This window comes from Zootoca vivipara, chromosome 4, assembly GCF_963506605.1.
Source record: "Zootoca vivipara chromosome 4, rZooViv1.1, whole genome shotgun sequence".
Classification (NCBI taxonomy): Eukaryota; Metazoa; Chordata; class Lepidosauria; order Squamata; family Lacertidae; genus Zootoca; species Zootoca vivipara.
Genome location: NC_083279.1, coordinates 64,844,255 through 64,868,590, shown reverse-complemented (window position 1 = coordinate 64,868,590; position 24,336 = coordinate 64,844,255). Strand labels below are relative to the sequence as shown.

At 42.9% G+C, this 24,336-nt stretch overlaps 1 protein-coding gene across 2 annotated transcripts in view; it reads left to right on the top strand.

The window, feature by feature from the left end:
- Positions 1-24,336, top strand: part of EPHA3 (EPH receptor A3) — a 218,221-nt gene that overhangs the window by 187,836 nt on the left and 6,049 nt on the right. For both annotated transcript variants that reach the window (XM_035116807.2, XM_035116806.2), the window contains exons 12-15: positions 9,590-9,651; positions 10,394-10,603; positions 13,280-13,429; positions 17,957-18,150. In XM_035116807.2, the coding sequence (XP_034972698.2) occupies positions 9,590-9,651; positions 10,394-10,603; positions 13,280-13,429; positions 17,957-18,150 (616 nt within the window). The remainder of the gene's footprint in view (positions 1-9,589; positions 9,652-10,393; positions 10,604-13,279; positions 13,430-17,956; positions 18,151-24,336) is intronic.

The following is a 24,336-nucleotide window of genomic DNA, read 5'->3' as shown; positions in this document are numbered from 1 at the left end:
CTTAATTTCATTATTTATTGCATGGTATTTCATATGTATTTTAGGCGTCATAAGAACAGTACAAAGTGGGCAAATATTAGTTCCTGCCTTGAAATGGCCAAGAATAGCATTGATAAATTGATTAGGATAAAATGGAATCCCATATAAATATTGCTATCACAATGCAGATGACAATTTCATTTTTTTAAAAAAAAGAAAGAAAGAAGGGGGGAAATTCAAAAGGTTTTAAAACTTTTTATGCTTACCCTATCCAAATTGGATGTTTATACTAGATATGCTAAGAACATCTTTGCTTAGTCTGGAATGCATTAAACATCAGGAGGAACTTTCTGTCGATAAGAGTTTTCCGATAGTCGAAAAGACTTCCTCGGGAATTTGTGGACACTCATTCCTTGGAGGTTTTTAAGCAGAGGTTGGAGGGCCATCTGTCATGGATGCTTAAGCCAAGATCCCTGAATTGCAGGGGATGGGACAAGATGACCCTCAGATTCTCTTCCAACTTGACAATTCTATAATTCTATAATGGACAATTCTATAATTCTATAATAAGTCCCGGGAATTTATTAAAAAAGAAAACTCTCTGGGCACTATAATGCCACATCAGTTTTTTCTTGGTACCCCAACACATTACATTGGGTGGAACATTGTTCAGGGGTAAGCAAACATTTTCAGCAGGGGGCCGGTCTACTGTCCCTCAGACCTTGTGGGGGGCCGGACTATATTCTGAAGGAAAAAAAATGAACAAATTCCTATGCCCCACAAATAACCTACAGATGCATTTTAAATAAAAGGACACATTCTACTCATGTAAAAACATGCTGATTTCTGGACCGTCCGCGGGCTGGAATTAGAAGGTGATTGGGCCGGATCTGGCTCCCGGGCCTTAGTTTGCCTACCCATGAACAAGAGCAACCCACGTGTAAAATCAAGTTGATTTTCTTGGGATATTTCTTGTCCCAGGAGCTTTTTGTTGACAGAAAGAACTGTAAATTGTAAATGACTCAAATTTGTGGTCATTGTTTACTACCTTGTGGGTAACAATGTCCAACAAAGGAATAATAATAATAATAATAATAATAATAATAATAATAATGTGCAAATTTTGCAATGACAAATGCTGTGGTGGTGTAATTTGCTCCCAAAAGTCTGAGTTAGGACTAGATTGCAAGTAGATTTCCCCCTCAATCAAAGTGATTTTTCACTTGGACTTTTTGCAAACATTCTATTATTCATAGTGTCATTTTCTTCAGCAGTTAGAACATTTATGAACACTCCATGACATCATGGCAGGCCAGCTAATCACTACCCGATGCTTCACCACCACAAAAGGCCTTAGCACATTACAATCCAGAGTTGTTTAGAATATATACAGTGGAACCTCGGTTTATGAACACCTCGGTTTATGAATTTTCGGTTTATGAACGCCGCGGACCCATCTGGAACGGATTAATTCATTTTCCATTACTTTCAATGGGAAAGTTCGCTTCAGTTTATGAACTCTTCAGTTTATGAACAGACTTCCGGAACCAATTACACCCATGCTTCAGTTTATGAACATTTCAGTTTAAGTACTCCGCGGACCCTTCTGGAACGGATTAATCCACTTTCCATTACTTTCAATGGGAAAGTTTGCTTCAGTTTATGAACGCTTCAGTTTAAGTGCTCTGCGGACTGTCTGGAACGGATTAATCCACTTTCCATTACTTTCAATGGGAAGGTTCGCTTCAGTTTATGAACGCTTCAGTTTATGAACAGACTTCCGGAACCAATTGTGTTCATAAACTGAGGTACCACTGTATCAGCTAAGTCATATAACACAACACATTATTGAGGGGAAATGTTTTTGGCCATTGTTGACATTATTACTATAAATGTTCTTACTGCTTTCAAGAAGGCAATTCAGATACATGTTTTGCATTATCAGTAAGATGGCAAATACTTAATAGATTATTTCTTCCTGCATCGATATGGTACAATGAAAAATTCTCCAGTGCTTTTGAATTCTATTTTACTAGCAATTATGTAGAGCTTAAAGGTAAGCTGGACATAGTTCAAGAAAATAGTTCAAGTTTGTATATTATCCATGGGTGTTCTTTTTGAAAGGAGTCTGCCAAGCATACCTTTCAAAATATACAAAGCACATGATAAATAGGCATTGGGACCACTACATGGCAAACCAAAATTTGATGGATGGGCCTTAGAAAGGAACTGACTATTCATGCTGATAGGCTCATATGGACTAATTCCTGACCTCTTGCATGGCAAATGTCTGTAAGAAACCCTACTGGAACCCAGAGGCACATATTCACTGTTTGGGGACAGTGTCTCTTATTACTCACTAGAGATGTGATAAGGTGTATGGGCGAAATAAGACCCCCGACCATTCTTCCAGCACTGAATTATTCCCCTGAAACATATTTGTTTCTGTGGTGAACTTTCCTTCCACACTGGTCTCTAGGGTGTCCTATAGGCAGCAGCCCTAATAGCCAACACACATGTTCTCCTTAGTTTACTAATAATTTACAGCAGTTTGTAGCAATTTAGTATAAATTTTAGAAACACTGTTGACACAAGTTGTTATCGTGTAAATGGCTGCATTTTGATAAATTAACACATAATGTTTCATTATTATTTTTTAAATGTAGGTTTTCTTTGGAGCATATGTTTCGAATTGCACATACATTTCCAGCTCAGTGTTAGTGAGAATTTCTCTTCAGAACAGGATAAATAAGGCAGGAAATGTACGTCTATTGATTTGAAAGGCTTTTGCTTATTTCCTGATTTTAGACTACTGGCACATTATCAATATGGAAACATTCAGATTGTAACCAGGCAACTTTAGCTTTTACTTGTTGCATAAATTCATCTCATAAGCATTGCTTGCTACCAAACGTACAATGTTCCACTCAGTTTCTTTTTATTTAGAGTTTTGAAACATACTAAGACACGTGGGACCTATAACAAAGTCTTTCTGTCTATAGCCATTCCCCTAGAGGAATATTCCAGACAGGAACATGGAATAGGAGCCTTGTTGTACTGTTTAAGCCTCTCGGTATGGGGGTAGATGAGTGGGGTTTATGGGTGGAGAATGGATAAAGGACACTTTTTCTTCCTTCCCCTATATAAGTCTACTTGAAGTAAGCCCCATTGATTCTGTGTGGTTTATGCCCTTGGTGAGTACAGCATTAAACCCTTAGTCTCCCCTCTCCTCACCCATTGCCTCTCAACTGCCATCAAGACTTTGTACATTCATGGCTTCATGTCAGCCAGTATGGTTGAGTTTTCATTCGTTCGTTTGATTCTGCCTAGCAAGGGTGTCACCTCTGTATGTCAAAGCTACTGCCTTACTTGTAGGTGGTTCTGTTCCATGTGCAAACTGATAGGCATTCAGTCCACGGAATTGGCTATTAGAGGAAACAAGTATGGCACTGTAGCAAATGTTAGTGGTGTATCCTCACATCCTTTTAAGCATGCTCCTGTTCATTGGGGCTTCCAGCTAGCTATGCCTTCCATCAAGCAGTGGCACTATCCTACTTCTTCCCCCTTCTGCCTATCAAACCACCTGTTCTTCCTTCCCTCCTCCCTTGACTTTTTTGCCACCGCATTAGTGGTAGAAGCTTTTCTGCTGCCCCTTTATCTCATCTTCACTGCTTACGTACCTCACTCTGAGGATGGACCATTGCGGTCCTCCTCTACAGTAAAACATTATAGGCATGGTGGTCTTATTCTGCTCCCTATTTGGGCCAGCTCTGCGTTTAGAGTCACTTTTACCTCATTTAATAGTTTCTCTATTATCATGCATCTTATAAACAGATTGCTGTTGAGGCTAAAGATAATTCTGTGAATGTGCAATGAAATCTATTCAAAGGTCTGAATCCAGTTTTTATCGTCATTGGAATGAAATAGTTTGTTGAGTTTTGAGACTGGGGAGCAATATTATGAAATAACATCCATGTTTTTATCTGAATAAAAGAAGATGACATGGAGGCTTAACTGTGGCTAGATCCAGACACATAAAAAAACCATTTCAGTTTAAAGCATTGTAAATTTAAACAGGGTAAACAGGTAGAGAAAAACAGGACTCCACATTGCCAGCTGATGGCACAATGTTACATCACACATACAACACATATAAATTGTTTTTTCTTTACCAGTCTAGCTGAGACCTGAGAGCAGGAAACGACTAATGAGTCCTGTCAGCAGAAGCCAAATGCAAGTACTTCTGCTTGTGCAATGGGACTCTCCCCCCCCATGCCCCCTGAAATTGGCTTTAGGGGGTTGGGAACACCCTCAGAACAGCACATGGTGATGGGAGGGAGATCAAATGCTTTAAAGCAGACTGGATTTTCCTGGTATTTCTCCCTTTTCTCCCCCTTAAAACAATAATCACACAAACAATCTTGTAAAATGTATAAATAACATTTGTTCTCACAGAATACTTGTGGAAGAGTAACAGATAACAGCAGCTTTCTTCAGGCAGGTTTAAAATGGTAATTTGATTGAAGTATGATATAGAAATTACTAAGGATGATATACAATGAAAAGCAGAAAGGAGGGACTTGAGGAAGTCAACAATGTTAGGATACATGAGTGATAAATATGGTTGTTGCTTTTTTTTCTTTTTGTATTTTGTGTTTTATGTGATTTTTTTGTGTGTTTTATATGTTTTTTCTCAGTTTTATAAAATCAATAAATATATTTGAAAATAAAATAAAATGGTAATTTGGTTACAAGTACATACTTACGTCTAGCTTAAATGTAGTTGAGCTTTGGAGCTCAGATTTAGCAGATGTTCTCACATTTCTGGTTTGGTGGTGAAGAGCTGAGGAAAAGGTGAAAAAGGAGAGGATGTGCCTGGGCAGGTAAGAGAAGATATATAGCTATGCATTTTCCCTGTCAGGGCACAGTGGGAGTGTCTTCTAATGGAGTTGTCTCTAGCAAACTTAGAGGAAAATTCTGTGAGCTTCAGCCCCTAGCGTGTGCCTGTCTAGCAAAACGTGAATTGTTGGTTTGACTGCATTTTAAATACCACACAAAATTACCTGCACATGACATTGAAATCCTCTCTCTGATATTAATTATTTTATTAAAATATGAGATCCCATAAAAATGATATGAAGTATGGCAATCTATGGCTTCAATGCCCTTACAATACCTCTGAAAGATGGTGAACATTCTTTTGTTCGCATAGCATAGAATGCGCATGGCAGTTTACACGACAGTGATTTAACTTTTGACTATAGGTCTGTCTTAGTAGGGATACCTCAGACTAAATAGGTCCGTAGCCATTTATAAAATGGAAATTGTGCACCGCCAGCGTAGTCCTGTAATGCCGAACGAGCCCATAATTCTGGTAGCTTGTGAATTATTTGCAGCTGTAATATGGTTATTAATAATTAACTGAATGAACATTATGCTGTATTATGCCATGTATTTATTGATTATGGAAAGCCATGGAGGGGGGTGGCATTATCCCTAAGGAGTTAAAGCAGTTGCTAAGTGGATTATCTAGTGGGGTTTTTCCTGGTTCCCAAGCCATAACTCATGTCAGACCTGACCAGAAAGATCTGAAAGACTGAGCTTTGTAAAGATTCATTGGAGCATAAGCATGGCAGTGTTTCGTTACAAAGGACACATGAAAGAACTGTGTCCAATTGCCATTAGGCAGTGGAAAGGCTGTTAGGGTCCTGAGTAAGACCTGCTACTCCTGAACTACTTAATGCTTGTGATAATTAAATGTAGTATATTTGCGATTAGCTAATTGTCCAGGCAAGCACTTTATGTGACCCACGAGAACAGCAAAATAACCAGACTGTACAACGGTGATGGGGGAAAATCAGGCCCAATCTTTATTGATAGCAGCAGGCAGGGCAAGGGTTGGCATGGCATTGGGTCCCAGGATCAGTTCATCATTCCGCAAGCCCCGTGTTGATGGAATGGATTTGCTGGGTTTGGATCACTCCAAACCTGTATGATGGGAGTTGGCCAGTGTTGAACCTTGTCATGGTACAAGCCAAGCAAGCAAGGTCTCACTGGAGGACCAGGGTGCAGATTTCAACTAGGCAGATACTGAACGCATGCTTGGGTTTGCTGTGGTCAATCCTCCCCTCTGGCCCCTCTGACCAATGCCATTTCCGCCTTCATACAAACAATGTTATTCCTCCTAAAAAAGGGATGCCATAATTTTCACTGAGGGAAAGGTGGAAAAATACCCTGTCAACCAGTGACCCAAAATTTCCCAGTGAAGGCTCTACCCCGAGGGTGGGTGGGCTGGAAGCTCTCAAAGCAAAATGGCTATGAGCTCCAGGGGGAGCAGCCTTATCTAGGCTTTCCCCTCCCCTTTTCAGCAAGGGCTCATGGGGCAGATTTTTCCCATGAGCCCATCACACAGAAAGAATACTGGGCAAAACCTTGCCTAGGATTTTGCTGCAATCTACGGGCCACAGTGCCGCCGGGCAAAGGCGTCCCATGCTTATAGGACACAGAAGAGGCTTAGTCACAGGAAAGCAGGGTGGTATTCTGCCACCATACTCCCTTGTCATTTTCTGTACAGGACACTTGCCCCCCTTTGCCCAAAGAGTGAAGTATATGTTAGGGTTATATACAGTGGGCTACTGATGGAAAAATTTCCTATAGGAAATTTCAGCAGTGAAGTGGCAATTTCAGACGAAAACAAGCATGGAGAAATCTATAATTATGAGCAATGGTTGTGATTCATCCCCATCCATCTGTGTGTTTCTTGTGTATGTTAATATATTGTCAAATATTCCCCTATTGTTTGCTCTCCTGCTGGTGTTGTCTGGCCTCTTGTCCCCCTGGCTCATTTTATGATCCTAAGCATTCTTAATTGGAAGTAAATTGTCTTGAAATCAATAGGATTCACTTGCAAGTAAATGTGTTTAGGATTAAGATGTTGGCCTTTGAGCCCTGTGGTGACAAGTTTGCTTTATCCATGATAATTGTGATGATTTGCACCGATCTGCTAGGACAGAAGATAAAATAGATTCATATAAATATATAGTCCTTTGTTGTGATTATCTTCTGAAATGCTAATATTGTATCTGCCTTCATGAGACCCAAAATGAAAGGCAATTGCATATAGCCTTGCTATAATAGGAGGTCAGAGTTGCCATATTGCTTCAGACCAATAGGTCACGTTAACCTAGCATTCTGTCACTGACAGTGTTCAGTAGCAGCAGCTTCATAAAAAGTGTAGGAGAACCCAGGGGCATAGCAAGGGGGGAGCGGAGGGGGCAGCCCGCTCCTAGCTCTGTCTTTTGGGGAGCAGCGTGTGCGCCGCCGGCGGCACCCTGCTACATAGCACGCATGCGCAGCGTTGCACGTAGCAATGCATACATTGTACATAGCGATGCATATGTCATACGTAGCGATGCTGTGCATGCGCGCTACGTAGCAGCACCCCGCCCCGGGTGCACATCATGTTTGCCGCTCCGGGTGCCCAAGCGGCTTCCTACGCCGCTGGGAGAACCTTCAAGTTGAACATGTTTGCAGCAAACCAAGCATGGGAACCTCCCCCCCCCCCATGAGAACCAATTTCCCATATGATTGAACTGCTGGGTGAGGTGGTGGTGGTAAGGGGTCCCGTATGTCAAATCCCTGCACCTCCAGGAATAGACTCTGCCTGAAACCCTGGAGAGCTGCTGTCTTTCAGTGTAGACAGCACTGAGCTAGATGGATCAGTTCTCAGTCTTGCTCAGTACAATGCAGATCCCTGTGTCTCCAGAGCTCAGAACTGTTTCCTGCTGCCATTGCTCCATCGATTTTAGTTTCCCCCTTCTGTTCCCTTCCTTGCCTTCTTCCTCTCCTTCCAGGCTTTCTGCAGCTGAATGAAATTAGGCTGAGCGCTTCATGCCATCCTCAGGCCCACCCCTGCACTAAACCATATAGCTAGCCATGCAACCATTCCTGTTGATGGGACACGGGTGGCGCTGTGGTCTAAACCACTGAGCTTCTTCGGCTTGCTAATCAGAAGGTCGGCAGTTCGAATCCCCACGATGGGGTGAGCTCCCGTTGCTATGTCCCTGTTCCTGCCAACCGAGCAGTTCGAAAGCATACCAGTGCAAGCAGAGAAATAGGTACCGCTGCGGCGGAAAGGTAAACAGGATTTCTGTGCACTCTGGCACTCGTCACGGTCCTCCGTGCACCAGTAGAAGTTTAGTCATGCTGGCCACATGACCCGGAAAACTGTCTGTGGACCAACACCAGCTCCCTCGGCCTGAAAGTGAGATGAGAGCCGCAACTGCATAGTCGCCTTTGACTGTACTTAACCGTCTAGGGGTTCTTTACCTTACCTTTACCTGTTTATGTCCCTCTTCTGTTTGGAGAATGCTTTTAGAACGAGATAGCATGCGCTGATCAAACACCAAATGCTATTAGCCGTTTTACCATAATACAGCTCTCTTGTATTTTGTAGAACTTAACTTTTCTCTTGTTAACCCTTTACATTGTTGTTGTTGTTGTTGTTGTTGTTGTTGTTGTTGTTGTTGTTGTTTTGAATTGGTTTTTATTAAAGATGCTATTGTGTTACAAAACAAGCAAACAACAGGGAAAAGTATTGTATTGGCCTGAATATAAGCCTCACTTTTTCCCCCAAATTCCGACCATGAAAAGTTAAAGTGTAGCTTAAATTCGCAACCTTACAAAAATTGGCTCTTATGAAACAGACATACGGTAAAACGGAACACGTGTGAGTGCCTGCAGGATTTTAAGGGAGTGGCTTATACTCGGGTATTGTCTCTCTCTCCCCCCCCCCCCCGAATTTTAAAGGTGCTGCTTATATTTGGGTGTGGCTTATATTCGGGCCAATATGGTACATATCCATTGAGTCTTTCACAGTTTGTTTGCATTGCTTGATTGACTTTTCTGGCATTGAGTGTGTTGGCTGGGAAAGAAAAATTAGGTATAAAAATGTAATTCCCTAGATGATTAAGATTCAGGTTTGGTAAGAAAACTGCAGTAGAGATTTAAAATAACAAAACATGGAGTGCCAACATAGGCTCCTAGACCTTGAAAATATGCCCTTCTAAGTTCCTTCCAAAGTTCCCCTCTTCCTTTAGCATAGAAAAAAGACCACATGTTTGGTAAGTTAAAAATTCTTTACGTAGTCTCTCCAAAGGTCAGATTCATGTGCTTTCCCATCCAGTAGTCAGAAAACACAGGCAGCAAGTCTTAGGTTAGTTCCAAAATGGTGCAAGTTCCTAATTATTTCTATAGGAACACACGAGTGGCTTTGCATGTTAGGCTGAGGGGAACCATAGGCTTGACTTCCTTCCATTCAAGTTGAAAGGAGTAACCTAGATAAGCCTGGCAGGACAGCTTGCTCTATGGCAGGCATCCCCAAACTGCGGCCCTCCAGATGTTTTGGCCTACAACTCCCATGATCCCTAGCTAACAGGACCAGTGGTCAGGGAAGATGGGAATTGTAGTCCAAAACATCTGGAGGGCCAAAGTTTGGGGGTGCCTGCTCTATGGGATTAACCCCTTCATGCAGGCATTAATTAGACTTAAGCATTTTGGTTATGAGGCTGCTTATCCTACAAAGTGATTGTGCTTAATATTTTTCCCCCAGGTAAACCTGTCATGATTGTTACTGAATATATGGAAAATGGCTCTTTGGATAGCTTCCTGAGAGTAAGTACCCTGTTTATTCTGTGGTGATGCCCCAGGCTTTATGAATCAGTGTGACTGTACCATTATTGGTAGAATTTCAGAGTAATGGCTACCACAGTAAAGGTTGGTTGCATATATGTAAAAATGTCATAAGGATATGAGTCTACTGCTTGTCTCCTAAGGAATCATAGGAACATAGGAACATCTTGTACTCAGTCAGGGTATTGTCTACAATGACTGGCAGCAGCTGTCCAGGATTTCAGGCAGCCCCCACCCCCTGTAAGACTGACGCATGATACCTGGCAACAAGGAAATATGTGCACCTACTGCATTTCGCCAGAAGAAAAGAATGAAATTGTATTATACTGTGAAAAATAATATCGAGTCACAGATAGAATGTGCCCATTTGAATCCATTATATATGTTTATAATCATATTTTGTCTGCCTTCCTGTGTATCTGCTTAACTTGGAGTAGAGAATTAAGTTTTTTTGGTGAAATTAGGCCCCCACAGTCAACCGGAGTGGGGGGAAATCAGCCCAAAGGGAGCTATATAGTCTGAACTCATATAAAACTGTGCAATAATAAAAGGACAGATGAGATTACCCATGTCTCATACTAGGACAGGTTTATTTTCATTATAAGCACTGAGTTTTGGAAAAGCATTTTCACAAGGCAGGTTCCCAGTGACTTTGATAGAATGTGTGTGGATACAGGTCCTGGGTGTGTCGAAGATCTGAAAGGCTGTTGTAAATGTCTTACAGAAACATGATGCTCAGTTCACAGTCATCCAGCTAGTGGGGATGCTCCGAGGAATTGCATCTGGCATGAAGTACTTGTCAGATATGGGTTATGTCCACCGTGACCTGGCTGCCCGCAACATCCTCATCAACAGTAACCTGGTATGCAAGGTCTCAGATTTTGGCCTCTCCCGTGTTCTGGAGGATGATCCAGAAGCTGCCTACACAACAAGGGTGAGTCTGGTGATTTGTGAATGATTACTAGGAATCCTGAAGTGTTTGAGAGTCAAATTTCACATAGTGGCTCTTCAACAAGATCATTTATGTTTAAAGAGGGAGGGAGGGCACACACACATACATGACCACGACAGTTCTATTCTGTCTAAGACTGTTCAGTATGACTATACACTTCCTCCAATATTCTTACATTTCTGGCTTGGTGATGAAGAGTTGATGAAGAGATTAAAAAAGGAAAGGATCTGCCCAGGCAGGTAAGAAAATATATATACTTTAATGCCGTTTAACCACCCTGCCAGTTTCACAAATGCCAGTGTTGAAGGTTTTAGAAACACATAATTCTGCTCCTTTGGGCCTTTACAATCTTCTTTCTTTCTTTCTTTCTTTCTTTCTTTCTTTCTTTCTTTCTTTCTTTCTTTCTTTCTTTCGACACAATTTCTCCAAGAAGCTCAAGGCTGCATACATGCTTACGTGATGAGGTTGCCAGACATCCCTCCCCCTAAATAACTCACACCACACACAGAATTTTAGTTTGGGTTTTGGCATTAAATTAAATTTGGCCACAACTTTATTTAAATACAATTAAATGTGAGTGTTGGCTTAGGCATTGGTTAATCCATCTGTCCCCTGCCTGGGACAGATCAGCTCCGACTTCCCTAGCCAAATAGGGAAGTAAACACCCCATGGGAGATGAGGTAGCTGTGTCCAGGCACTCTCCCCTCGACCAGAAATGCTCCCCAAGGCTCGTGCTCTGTAATGGCCCCAGCCCCGCCCGTTGCAGAGGTGTATGGACAAGAGCCCCGGAGCCCCAGGATTCCTTTAACATAATACTTCTATGTGGAGCAGCATTTTAATGAGGGGTAGGCACCTCCATGCCAAACCCCTCCACCAACCAGAATTATTAACCAATGCCTAACCGCCAAACTAACAAGTTGTGACAATTTGCTAAGCAGTAGGCAAAAACCAATGGCAACAGCCAATCAGCCAAATGGCAAAATTCCTACTGGGCCCTTGCAAAGCAAGCGATCCCATGAAAGGTAAAGCAATGTCAGGCTAACCATTAGAAAGAAGGAGGTGGGTGGGAGGGAGGGAGATCCGAAGCACTTTGCAAAAGTGAAACTAACTGCTGGACGCTGAGGTTTTAAGGGTCAGTCCCTGCCAATCAAAAATTGCTACATGCTTTTTACCCCAGCAGCTCAGGATGGTCCTATCACACTCCCTCCCTCTCTACCAACACCATCCCCAACCCAAGCGATGACTTTTAACCCTTCCGCAACCCGCACTCTCCCTAATTGGAGAACATGCTTTTCAGGAATGGCTCACCTAGTGGGACAGTACTGCAAAATAGCCTCCCAGCAGCAGTGCTGCAGATACAGTGATTCCCCCTGGCACCGACCTCGCTACCACCTTGCCTCTTCCAGTAAGCAACAGGCATGCTGCTGGCAGGAGGCTATTACTACAGCTCTACCCTGCAGGGCGAGCCACGCTTGCATAGTTCTGTCCTCATGCCAAATGCCATCCGGTGAGATTTGGTTCAAAAAATATGTATTATGGAACCTAATCATGCTTAAGATTGGAATCCTATGCATACCTATTCAGCTGTAAGTCCTAGGTAAATGTGTATACAATGGCAATCAATGTCTATCAAAATGGAGATAAAATGTCAGCAGATCCATAAAGCGCTGAAAAAGATGCCCAAAGTAATAACAACATATTAGTGGCTGTTTTGTGACAGTCCTACATAATTTATTCATTCGGTTATTTAAAGCAAAATGTGTATGCAGCCCCATAATGCAAAGTTTATGGATTGCTTGCAATAAAAACAAAAACATTTTAAATGTAAAATGCAACATAAAAGCATAAAATAGCTAAATGTTAACAACAGAGATTAAAATAAAATTAAAAGAGCACCATCTAGGCCTGGCAGGTGAAATTGGGGTTTATGTGTTTTCCAATGGAATAAAGAACAATCAGACGTTGGTTTCCATACCATGTTCTTTTTCTGGCAGGAATCCCTGTGACATAAACAAGTAAACAGCATCAGGCAATGACATCAATTACATGAGATTACTACACTAATTTAGTATTTGCCAGTGTGGTCCTGCTCCAAGTTATGGCCTCTAGGGAAATAAGGGCACCATTGCTTTTTCTCATGTGGTCCTGGAGTTATGAAGTGTGTTCCCACAAGAAATCTTGATGTTTCTGATTTCTTTTCAGAAGCTGGAAGACTTTTTTGTTCTCTCAGGGATTTTGGAATTAGATAGATAGACTCCCTGTTGGTTTTATGTATTCTTTCATTGTTGCTATGTGCATTTTCAATTGCATTTATTTTAAAAAATATTTTTTTAAAATTTGTGCAAACATTTGAAAACGTATTTGTTGTAAAACTGTCAAGAGACAGTGTAAATAAATAAAAAGTTACCTACACCACTGCAAATTCTTTTTACAAGCTACACTCAAACTGGGTCCATTTCACTTTTCAGGATGTTGAAACCATTCATAGAACAAGTTTTGCTCATAGTCATATCCTCCAACATTTTGTCTAATTTCCTTTTGAAGTCTTCAGAGTTGGTGGCTATCGCTACGTCTTGTGGTAGCAAATTCCATAGCATAAATGTGCATCCCACTGCCTGAGTCATTATTGCTACTTTATACAATGCTTTGTGTTTGTAGGGAGGCAAGATTCCAATCCGATGGACATCTCCAGAAGCCATTGCTTACCGTAAATTCACATCAGCCAGTGATGCGTGGAGCTATGGGATTGTACTTTGGGAGGTGATGTCCTATGGAGAAAGACCATACTGGGAGATGTCCAATCAGGATGTGAGTACACTGAATCGCTTTCGCAAGCTGTGAGAGGAGGAAAAGCATAAGAAAAGCTGGTGCCTATTTTTAATTTTGGAAAAACAAATGTTTGAAAATCTTACTTTCTCTTGAAAAAATATGCAGCATTTCTATTTAAAAAAAAGAACTTTTGAACTTACAGGATAAAGGAAGGAGGGTGATTCAAGTTACTCTGAGAATAATCGACAAGTGCTTTTACATTAGTTAGAATGTTATACATCTTTTATAGAACTTTATTAAATGTCTCCTGATTCCTTTTGGCTGTAGCTCTGTTGAGCTTTTCTAGGAGTATACTGGGCCAATTAAACTGCCTAAGAAAGAGAGGAGGAAGTTGTGTTTAAGATTTAATGAGCAAATACCTTCGGATGCAGTGAGCAGATAAAATGAAGTGATGGTTTGATTTGTTTAGAAGTCTTTTACATAGAGGTTCATTTAGATAGCTTTAAATTTATTGCTGTCCAACTTCAGGAAGTTAAACAGATCTGCCATCCTTTTATGCTTCTTTGGAATATAGTATTTCCCAAAGCTGTTTTAAAAAACATACCATATTGTTCCCTTAATTTAGTCTAGATGTGTTCCACATGACTCATTTAAAAGCTACCAATTCTGACCAGCTCTATACATGCTTTACAAATGGGAATAAATTCTGTGTACAATATCTTACCCTAATGCTAAGCAAACATATAGTAAAAGCAAATGAAACCAGACACCTTTTGTTATTTAGCTAACAAATGGGAATATAATCGTGGAATACACACCCACCCACATCCACTGGCTGCATCACAGTGTAGTGAACCCATGTTGTTCATTGTTTTAAAATGAATGTAGTCTATTAATATAAATATATAACATTTTCCAGTCTATCGAATATTGTTAATAAATTAGTAGCCGTGTCCCTTCTACCATGTTAATTCCATCCTATCTTCCCTTGCCAGCATTAGCCATGCAATAATACCGTGTTTCTCATATTATAAGACACGTCTTATATTAATTTTTTCCTCAAAAAAACACACCATGGCTTATTTTCAGGGATGTCTTATTTTTATTACGTATGGTACAGCAATCTACATTTATTCAGTTACCGGTACTTTTTTTGCACCATGCAAAAGCACTGGGGGGGGGGGCAAGCAATTGCATGCAATTAAAGCTTGCATTAAACATGCATAAAGTGGGCAAGGCAAGAAAAAAAGTACCCTACCTGTACCGTAGTGTCTTGCCACTGGGGTTTGGAGAGCTGCACCTCTTGCTGGGTCCCGCTGGGTCGGAGCTTCGCACGGCTTCAGTTGCAGTCGGAGGGCTTCAAGCACAGTGTGCTGAGGCTCCAGCCGGGTCCCAGGGCTTCGCCGCGGCTCCTGAGCTACGTGTCCAGCCGGGTCCCGGGGGTTAGCACGCGCCTTTGAGGCTCGCAGCCGGGTCCCAGGGGTTAGCGCGCACGCGCTGAAGCTCCAGCTGGGTCCCAGGGCTTCGCCGCAGCTCCTGCAAGCTGCTGCGGCTTCAGCTACCGGTATGCGTCCAGCCGGGTCCCGGGGGTTAGCGCGCGCACACTGAAGCTCCAGCCGGGTCCCAGGGCTTCGCCGCAGCTCCTGCAAGCTGCTGCAGCTTCAGCTACCGGTATGCGTTCAGCCGGGCCCCGGGGGTTAGTGCGCGCGCGCTGAAGCTCCAGCCGGGTCCCAGGGCTTCGCCGCAGCTCCTGCAAGCTGCCGCGGCTTCAGCTATGTGTCCAGCCGGGTCCCGGGGGTTAGCGCGTGTGCGCTGAAGCTCCAGCCGGGTCCCAGGGCTTTGCTGCAGCTCCCGGGGGTTAGCGCGCACGCTCTGAGGCTCTTGCCGGGTCCCAGGGCTTCGCACAGGGGACACAGAGGCTCCTGCTGGGTCCCGCGGCTTCGCCTCTCGCTCGGTCGGGGCTTTGCGATAGTGCTTATTTTCGGGGTATGTCTTATTTTTCACCAACCGTTTGAAATCCTGTCATGGCTTATTTTTTGGGGATGCCTTAAAATATGAGAAACACGGTATTTGCACCAATGTTGCCCTTGGTTAGCTTTAAAATAAGAGTTTGAAATGGCTATGTAAACCATGATTAAAGGCAACTATGGTTATTATTGAAGGAATGCGAGTGGCACTGTGGTCTCAACCACTGTGCCTCTTTGGCTTTCCGATCGGAAGGTCGGCAGTACGAATCCCCGCAACGGGGTGAGCTCCCATTGCTCGGTCCCTGCTCCTGACAACCTAGCAGTTCGAAAGCACCTCAAAGTGCAAGTAGATAAATAGGTACCACTCTGGCGGGAAGGTAAACGGCGTTTCCGTGCGCTGCTCTGGTTTTGCCAGAAGTGGCTTAGTCATGCTGACTGCATGACCTGGAAGCTGTCTGCGGACAAATGCCGGCTCCCTCGGCCTATAGAGCGAGATGAGCACGCAACCCCAGAGTCATCCGCAACTGGGCCTAACAGTCAGGGGTACCTTTACCTTTACGGTTATTATTAGCATTAGTGCAAACGTAACTCCTCACTGTGGCAGTTGTTAACTCTGAAAGGGGAAAGGAATTTCTTGTAGGTCAGGGAATGCTTTTAATTTCCTAGCTGCAGTTTATAAAAAGACCAAGAAATTTTATGTTTGCACTAGCCCCTGGTTATTAATATAACTATTGGCTGTAAGTTGTTCATATTAGTTAACCATATTGCTTAACATGCTGGTTTAGAAATAAAGAATTGCTGCCCTGAGAATGGAAATTAGAACATAGAAGCTAATTTCATAATTTGTTCCTCCTGAAATGTCAAGTAGGAAGCAGTTGTTTGTGATCTGCCACAGGGCATTTGTTAAGCTGCCTGCTGCTTTTCAGTCATTTTCCTAAGATGATTATAGAAAGTCAAAATCTGGTTGATTTCTCACATGCAAACCACACAGCCACAACCTCTCAAGCCAAAACCCAACATGGCTGGAAATATGCTTGTTAGGACAATCATGGGTAATCTAGCTTTATTGCTACTCCACATACTTGTTAGCCCCTTAACCCAGGGGTTCCCAACAAAATTTTCCCGAGGACCCCTCATCGAGCTGCTATTGTGACAAGGACCCCCATTAATTCCTAATCCTAAAATTAAAAAGTGAGAGCCAAATTAAGAGTCTTTTTATAAGAGTCCAGGGAGGAGGGAGGGGAATGGAGAAGACAGGGTACCTGCGCAGTAGCGCACAAATGAAGCCGACGCGCGCAAAGCATCTTGGGGAGGTGAGCGTTAGTAGAATGCGCGCGCTGCCTCTTTGCAAAACAGTAGTGTTTGTAAAGCGCCACCTAACGGCATACAGCAGACCTACTGCCTCTATCTAATTCTAGTTTTGCGCTAGACTCTGCTCATGCAGGAAGCGGCCAAAACAAAAAATCTGTTATCATACGAAATATATTTAATATATTTTTTATTCTAATAGCATCTTGCGGACCCCTCTGGCATAGCTCGCGGACCCCTGGGGGTCCCCGGACCACCTGTTGGGAACCACTGCCTTAACCCATCTGTCAACAATAATCTAACTCTATCTGCCGTGCGATGCAGAAATATGGAAATGTCAGTAAAGCTGGATTTTTCTACAATTATGTGGCGTTAGCAATTGCATATGCAAGTTTAAGTGTGTATTTGAATATCACTTGCTTGTAGAGGCGAGGAGCACTCCCATCAAAAGGAGAAGGGATAATGAGTTGTGCTAAGCTGCCAGCTGCCAATGTAGATGAATACTGCCCTCTTTCTGTGAAACAATTAATATGTATATATATTTATATATACTGATGCTCTCTCCCTATACAGAATTCCGTACCTATGAAATAGTCCCAGAGTTTGCATGCTTGTTTCTTTGTGTTAGTGAATATTATGTAAAACATCCTAATTGATAATTAGACCTTAAAATGTAAGGGCTCTTTGTTGGAGGGAGGGCTGTAGCTCAGAAAGAGAGTGCATGATTTGGATGCAGAATGTCCCAAGTTCTGTCATAGGCTTCTCCCGATAGGGCTGGAAAGACTCCTGCCTGGAACCCATTGGAATTGCTGCCAGTGCTTGAAAGCAGTACTGAGTTATACAGACCAATAATCAGGCGCACTCTAAGGCAGCTTCCCATGTTTCTATGATCTCAAACTGCAGTTCCTAAAAGGCTGTTGAGGAGGAGGGGCAGATGAGTGGGTAGTGATCTTCCAGATGTTTTCTCTTTGGACCAATTAAGCGTGTATTGTAGGAAATGTATTAAGTTGACTTGCATTTGGTCTAATCAAAGCTGAGCACTGGACAAGACCAAACAGCACCTTCTTCAAAGAGCTACACATTATCCTCTGCTTCCTCTGTCACTTTCCGTATCTCCGTTTTGTCAAGTGGCTTATTTTGCAAATAAAGAGGAAGGAGGACACGTTGGAACAATTGGAGAATGAATAGATTTGTTTTAAATACCGTGTGTCCGTGACAATGTAATGGAGATCCCTTGCAGAAGCATTTCCTGATAATGTCTGCAATCTCTCTCCCCCCCCCCCTTCTGCAGGTAATTAAAGCCGTGGAAGAAGGGTACCGCTTGCCACCACCCATGGACTGCCCAGCTGCCTTGTATCAGTTGATGCTGGACTGCTGGCAAAAAGACAGAAACAACAGACCGAAGTTTGAGCAGATTGTCAGCATCCTGGACAAGCTGATCCGTAATCCCAGCAGTCTAAAAATAATCACCAATGCAGCTGCAAGGTGACACAATACCTTCTACATCTTACACACTGAATGTGTTTGCTTACTCTACCTCCAGTAATTACAATATGTTTGCTTTGTCCACTACCTACTTCCACGTTTACAGCTATTTCTTATTAGTAGTGTAGTTTAAGTTGGGGACTGGGGCTGGGAGGAAGCTTGGCTACTATCTCTTTATCTTCTAGTAGGCAAACAGAATCCCTGACTGTTTGTTGTCCAAACCCCAGTTTGCAAAGGAGGCAAAGGGACATCTAGTTTCAAAGTTCCTGCCGGTTATGAATTCACAAGACTAGTTCAACAGTTGCGCTTTAGACCTTTAAACCTCACCCTATAAATAAATTCAGACAAGACTCAAATTTTGGTTTGGTTTTTACATTACATCAGGTGAGTGGTTGCATAGGCTCTGGTTTGACTAGCTCCCTGCACCATTGCAGGTAGCGCTGACCCAGGGCACCAGCGTAGGTCAGCCTAGGGTGAACACCTGGAATGGTGGAAAGCCAGGGACATGCTATGTCCACCACCTAGATATCCCCCTGCACTCAGGCATGGGCACAACCCCTCGCACGGTTGACTAAACCATTGAGTCCCTGGATTCCTTTAATGGAATACCCTTCACATAGGGATGGCTAGGCATCCTTCCACGCCTATCACCTGAACCAGAGCCTATCCACAACCTTACAAGTTGTGACAATTTGCTACGCAGCACGTGAAACCCAAATGGCACCAGCCAATCAGCCAAGTGGGGAAAATTCCTGCCATGCCCCTGTCCCAACGACAGACACACGACGGCATAGCAAGGTCAAGCGTGCAAGCCCTAAAAGTAGGGAGAGGTGGGTGATGTTCCGATGCACTGACCAAGGGAGAAAGCTCAGGGTCATGTGCATTGGCATATATAGGTCCCTTGATCCATTTTGACTAGAATCTCATTGGTCTGATTCAACCCAGCATCAAGGGACCTACCAATAGTGGCTATCCAATCGTACCCACCCACAACACAGGGTTTGGTTGCCAGGTCGCACTGCAACACATGCCCTCTTTGAGGGAGGACACGATAAAGCTGTAGGTGTGCAGCACCACATAAACACTGTGATAAAAGCACACAGACATTATCAGGACAGAGGATTTTCTGCAACTGCATGGTCAGGTTGAACAGGTGCAGAAACTGTGAGTGAACAGAGATTTCATCCTTGCAATCTCAACCTGTGCTCTTTTTCAAAAATGAGGTTTTAGTCCTGAAGAAAATATGTCAGCAATGCCTAGTGAAATTTCAGAAACTATGCCATGCAGATGATGGTAGTGAACCACTGTCCCCACTGATTTAGAGACAACTGCATAGCTCTTTGCCCCTATCCAGGTGCAGAATAAATTACGTCAAACTTTTAAAAATAACTCATATGAAAGCAAACCAAAGGGATTCCAGAGAAGGGCAGCAGAAATCACAGTGGTCAGGTTAAAGACCTGCAAACAAACAAACAAACAAACAGGTGTTCAAGCAGCAGAAGAAAACTTGTAATTGGAAGGGAGGGGAGGGAAGAGAGAGCTGGGAGTTGATTCTCCCAGGTCAGGAAGTTCCATATCTTGGCTCAACATTAAATAATACTTTCTCTCACAAGTTTTATGTTCACCCATTATGAAATCATTTTTATGCTCTTCTTTCTTACTAGGCTGATTGGCACTTTTGTAATCAGCGTTTTTCAGGTACATGCAGACTTTGTGTTTTGAAACACAGTGCGAAAAGGCACAATATTTGAAGTTTAGTTAAAGTTTAGTTTGTGATTGTGCCAGGGCACTTGCACAATCTAATCATAACTTCTTTGATTTGTCTCTGCGGTTCTGTCTGGGTGTCTGAACATTGTTAACTTTTTCTCCGCTCTGATTTAATCTGTATAACATATAGATTTGTGTGTGTGTGTGTGTTTTTAGGGCAAGTTGAGTTTTGATCACTTCCATTATTTTTCCTAGTTCAGATTATTATTTCTTACCTTCGTGTGCACTGCTTTACAGTTGTAAATATTGGACTCAGTTATGCACAGTAGCGGCTGATAGGGTGGCATGGTGGAGCTGTGTTGCTCTCCCGGCTTCCCAACACAATGGGTCTCTGTTGTGTTAAACTCCATGTTCAACAAAGCACCAAAATGCCAAGAAATTGGCGCTCCTTGGGACTATTTAGGCAATATGGATACTGCGTGGTATCCTGTGTTGCAGTTAATTCAAGCTTTATTGCCACTTTGGAGCTGGGTGACTATGGATATGAATCCCAGATTTGTCTGTTCACTGGAATAGCCACATGCCGTGTATGTAACTGAAGTTATCATGCAACTAACTGGATTAAAACCCAAGTTTCTGATGTAAGCACCTCAAAAACTAGATGCTATAGGGTTACTTGAGTTGGCAAAGCAAAAATACCTTGCCCACAGGTTTCCAGTATTATAATCATAGTAAAAGAAAAGCATTCAGTGTTGTTGACATTTACAACAATTTGGGGGGCATTCATTATCTGAAGTGGCGCTTTGGGCATTTATTGGTGAGCAGTCCATAAATGATTGTCTTTAGGCTAAGGTTACGCCTTTGATGTCTGATTTGCAAGTCTAGGTCTTTTTAGGTCAAGGACCAAATGCAGTAGCTATCTGATTATTACTGAACTGAGCAAACATGATATAAAGAAATATCAGGGGAAGCAAATGTGCCATAGAGGTAGGTCAATTTTATTTAAAGAACATAGTCATATTTTTTTACCTGATTGGCACTTTAAAGCAGCATAAATGACTGTAAAGGCAAAGTTGTACTCCTTGTGGTACTGAGATAATTAAAGTCAACAACATGTCTCCACGCCTCCTCAGTGCATCATTTATTTTCTTGTCTCCTGTTGGAAAGTGGATATACAGTATCTGTGCTTTCCATTTGGCAGCAATAAAGTTTGTGTGTGTGTGTGTGTGTGTGTGTGTGTGTGTGTGTGTGTGTCACACACTTGTGCTTTTGTTGACCTTAAAATTAGTCTAGGATTCTGGTCCTTAGGGTCATTTATAAGCCATCAAAGTCATATTTCAGCTCACATAAATGTTCAGCAGCCTTTTACATAAGCAAAAATGCAAGGTATTAAGAATGGCTCATTTGAAATAGATGCTCTCCCAGTCTTGAGACACTCGGCAGAGGAGAGCTAGCTAAGAAGACAAGTAAAAATAGATGTGGAAACTTAGAGGGTAGAGTATGCAACATTTCTCTTAGTAACGCACTGCTGCCTCTCAAATAGTAGTGCTTGATGGTAGTGGTTACAAATTGAGTTATATCTTTCCCCACTGGACAGCTGGCATGCTCAGAACAGCAATTTGTATCAGTAGGAGGTAGAGCTCCATTGCTATTTATATGTTTATTTCGAGACATGATGCGGTGCGACAGAAAATTCTTTGCAATGTGGCAACATCCATCTCAATGACAGCAAACCATGGCTTTCCAGGCTTGCATGCAAAAGAACAAGGTTAATTCCAGCTGTTAACATAATAGGTCAGTCCATAAAAGCTGACTGCAAGAGGCCATTGGTGGAAAATATACTCTGGAATCTCACTGCTGAGTGGGTTGCTGTCCTTTTATTTATGGCAGCCATATGCCAGCACATGCAGCCTTCCAACCATGCTCAGTGCCAGAATGAATAGCACCGAGGATTTCCCTCCCGCTTTGCCAGTACACAGAGAACAGTTTTGAAATGTTGCTAGTGGGAGTGGGAAGCGGCAAAAATGAAAGAGGCGGGGGAGTTGTGTTTCAGTTCCCCTGAGCAAACATGTAATTTCCATGATTTCTTTTTAATGATTGCAGTCTGACGCTAGTAGGACCTGATTTATGAAAAGCTGTGAAAGATCAGGTGGAACCCTGCAGGACGTCATTTACAGCTGCACGGATTGTAGCCCATCTAATTTGTCTAGTAAAAGTGTGAGCTTATGGTGCACATCACCCAGCCCATAAATTTCATGTTTAGACCTGCTGTCTAGGGGGCTGGGTCAAAGGGAGGGGGGTGGAAGCCCATGGATGCAGATGCTCTGAAAGCCCGGCACTCCCTCCGATGCACATGGGGAGACATCACAGACTCTTCACAGCGAGAGACAAATTCCTGCTCATTGATAAACTGTCCAGATGTCCTCTCCAAGGAGGAAAGGAGCTTTTTTGGGGGGGGGGAGAATGCCCTCCCCACTTAGAATCCTGCGAGAAAAATGATACTTTACAATGCTAGTTATTCTGTGGTTACTTGAAATTAGTTCATATTTTTGTCTTCATTACACCTTGGTCCCGACAACAGACATAAAAGCTTCACTGGGATTGTCCAATTTGTAATCCTGCTGCTCTGCTTTTTCTCATGTTGTTTAACATTCCACATGCACACAGAAAAGGAGCAGCGACGCCAGTTTTTACTAGAATGAAGCGGCATGTTAGATTGACCAGAGAGAAAAAGCAACTTCTCCATACTTCATATATACTTTAATAAATGCCCTGGGATCCTAGTAGCTATGCAGAGAAAGCTATAAATAAAAAATGTGGACTTCATGAGACAAACAGAAGTTAGCTAGCTGTATCCAGTATAGTTAATTGCATTTCCTTTGGATTTATTTCTGAAATGTACATTTAGGGGAAATGGCTGAGCATCAAGGAAATCATACATACATATTAACAAGAACTGTATGCATAGCGAGAGCAGGCAATTGATGCATCAGATAGCCTCTTGTTTTTAATAGTCACGTTAAGCAACTCAGCTCCTCTATACAAATGAGCAATATCAGTCCTTCACCACAAGCAATGATGTATTGCTGATAATAATCTGTCCAGCTGAAATGTGTTGACTGGTTTTGGAGATGAAGGGAAAGAGAGATGGTTCATATACTAAGAAGCTACAAACAACTCTTTTGCGTATCATTGAGTTTTGTTTTAGTTTTCTTTAATCAAAATCCATTTGGAGCAGAGACTAGGGCTTTGGCCAACAATTAAGAGCATTGCGAGTCGAGGACCCGCCACCTGCACAGAGTAAATAAGACACACTGAAACATGAATTTAGGTTAATGGGAAAAATAAGGCCACAACTTTATTGGTTACAGCATGTGAGTGGTATTGGCTTAGGTATTTGGATAACACAAGCAAGCATGACTCCACCCCACTCAGTGGGGAGTCGTTTAGGGTTAACAACCAGTGGGAGGAGCTTGTTGATGCAAGTACAACTGGAAGCTGATGTCACCGGGGGTCATGCCATGGCTCTAGCCACCAGCAGGGCAACAGACAGGATCCACAACTGCCAGATCCCTTTAACACAGGCATCTCCAAACTTCGGCACTCCAGATGTTTTGGACTACAATTCCCATCTTCCCCGACCACTGGTCCTGTTAGCTAGGGATTATGGGAGTTGTAGGCCAAAACATCTGGAGAGCCGCAGTTTGGGGATGCCTGCTTTAACAGGATACCCAAAAGAGGAGGGGTTGGATGATGGCCACAACCTGTCCTCTGACACACAACACATATACATATTCCAATGCCTAACCGCCAATACCATAAAGTTGTGGCAAATTGTTATGAGGTAGGTGGAAACCCAAGAGGCTGGTGCCAGTTAGCCAAATGGATAAAAATTCCTACCAAGCCCCTTGGGCAACCAAGGCAACCAACCGAAGTCCAAAGCAAGGTCAAAGCATAGAACAGACCTAAAGGCGGGGGCGGGAGATCCGATGTAGCCAGGAAGCCAAATGGGGCACTAACGCTGCTGCGGCTGCTTAAATGCAGCCAGACCCCACCCACCAGCTGGTCTTATTGGCCAGCTGAGAGGCTTGGCATGGCAGCGGAGGAAGGCTAATGCAGGGGGCCGAATATGCCCCTCTGCTAGTGCAGGAAACAGCTCCCGCTCGCAACCCCTCCCCTCTGCAAGGAGGAGAAGTCTTGTCCTCATTCTGCAATAGACAGGAAGATAATAGGACAACTGCTGGAGAAAAAAAAATTATGCTGTTGTGCCTGCTGGGGTGGTGAGAGAGCTTTTTTGGTCAGTGGGCACCCAGATTTTTGTTCTTTTATCTCTTATAACAGGGTTGGGCAGGTGGGGGTGATGTTCATCTCCCAGGTTTCTTCATAGCTGATAAATCAGACATTATCTTATCAGGTAAAATGAGATGGTAGAAGAGGTAATATTAAGTGCCTTGTTTTGTTTTGTTTTGTTTTGTTTCT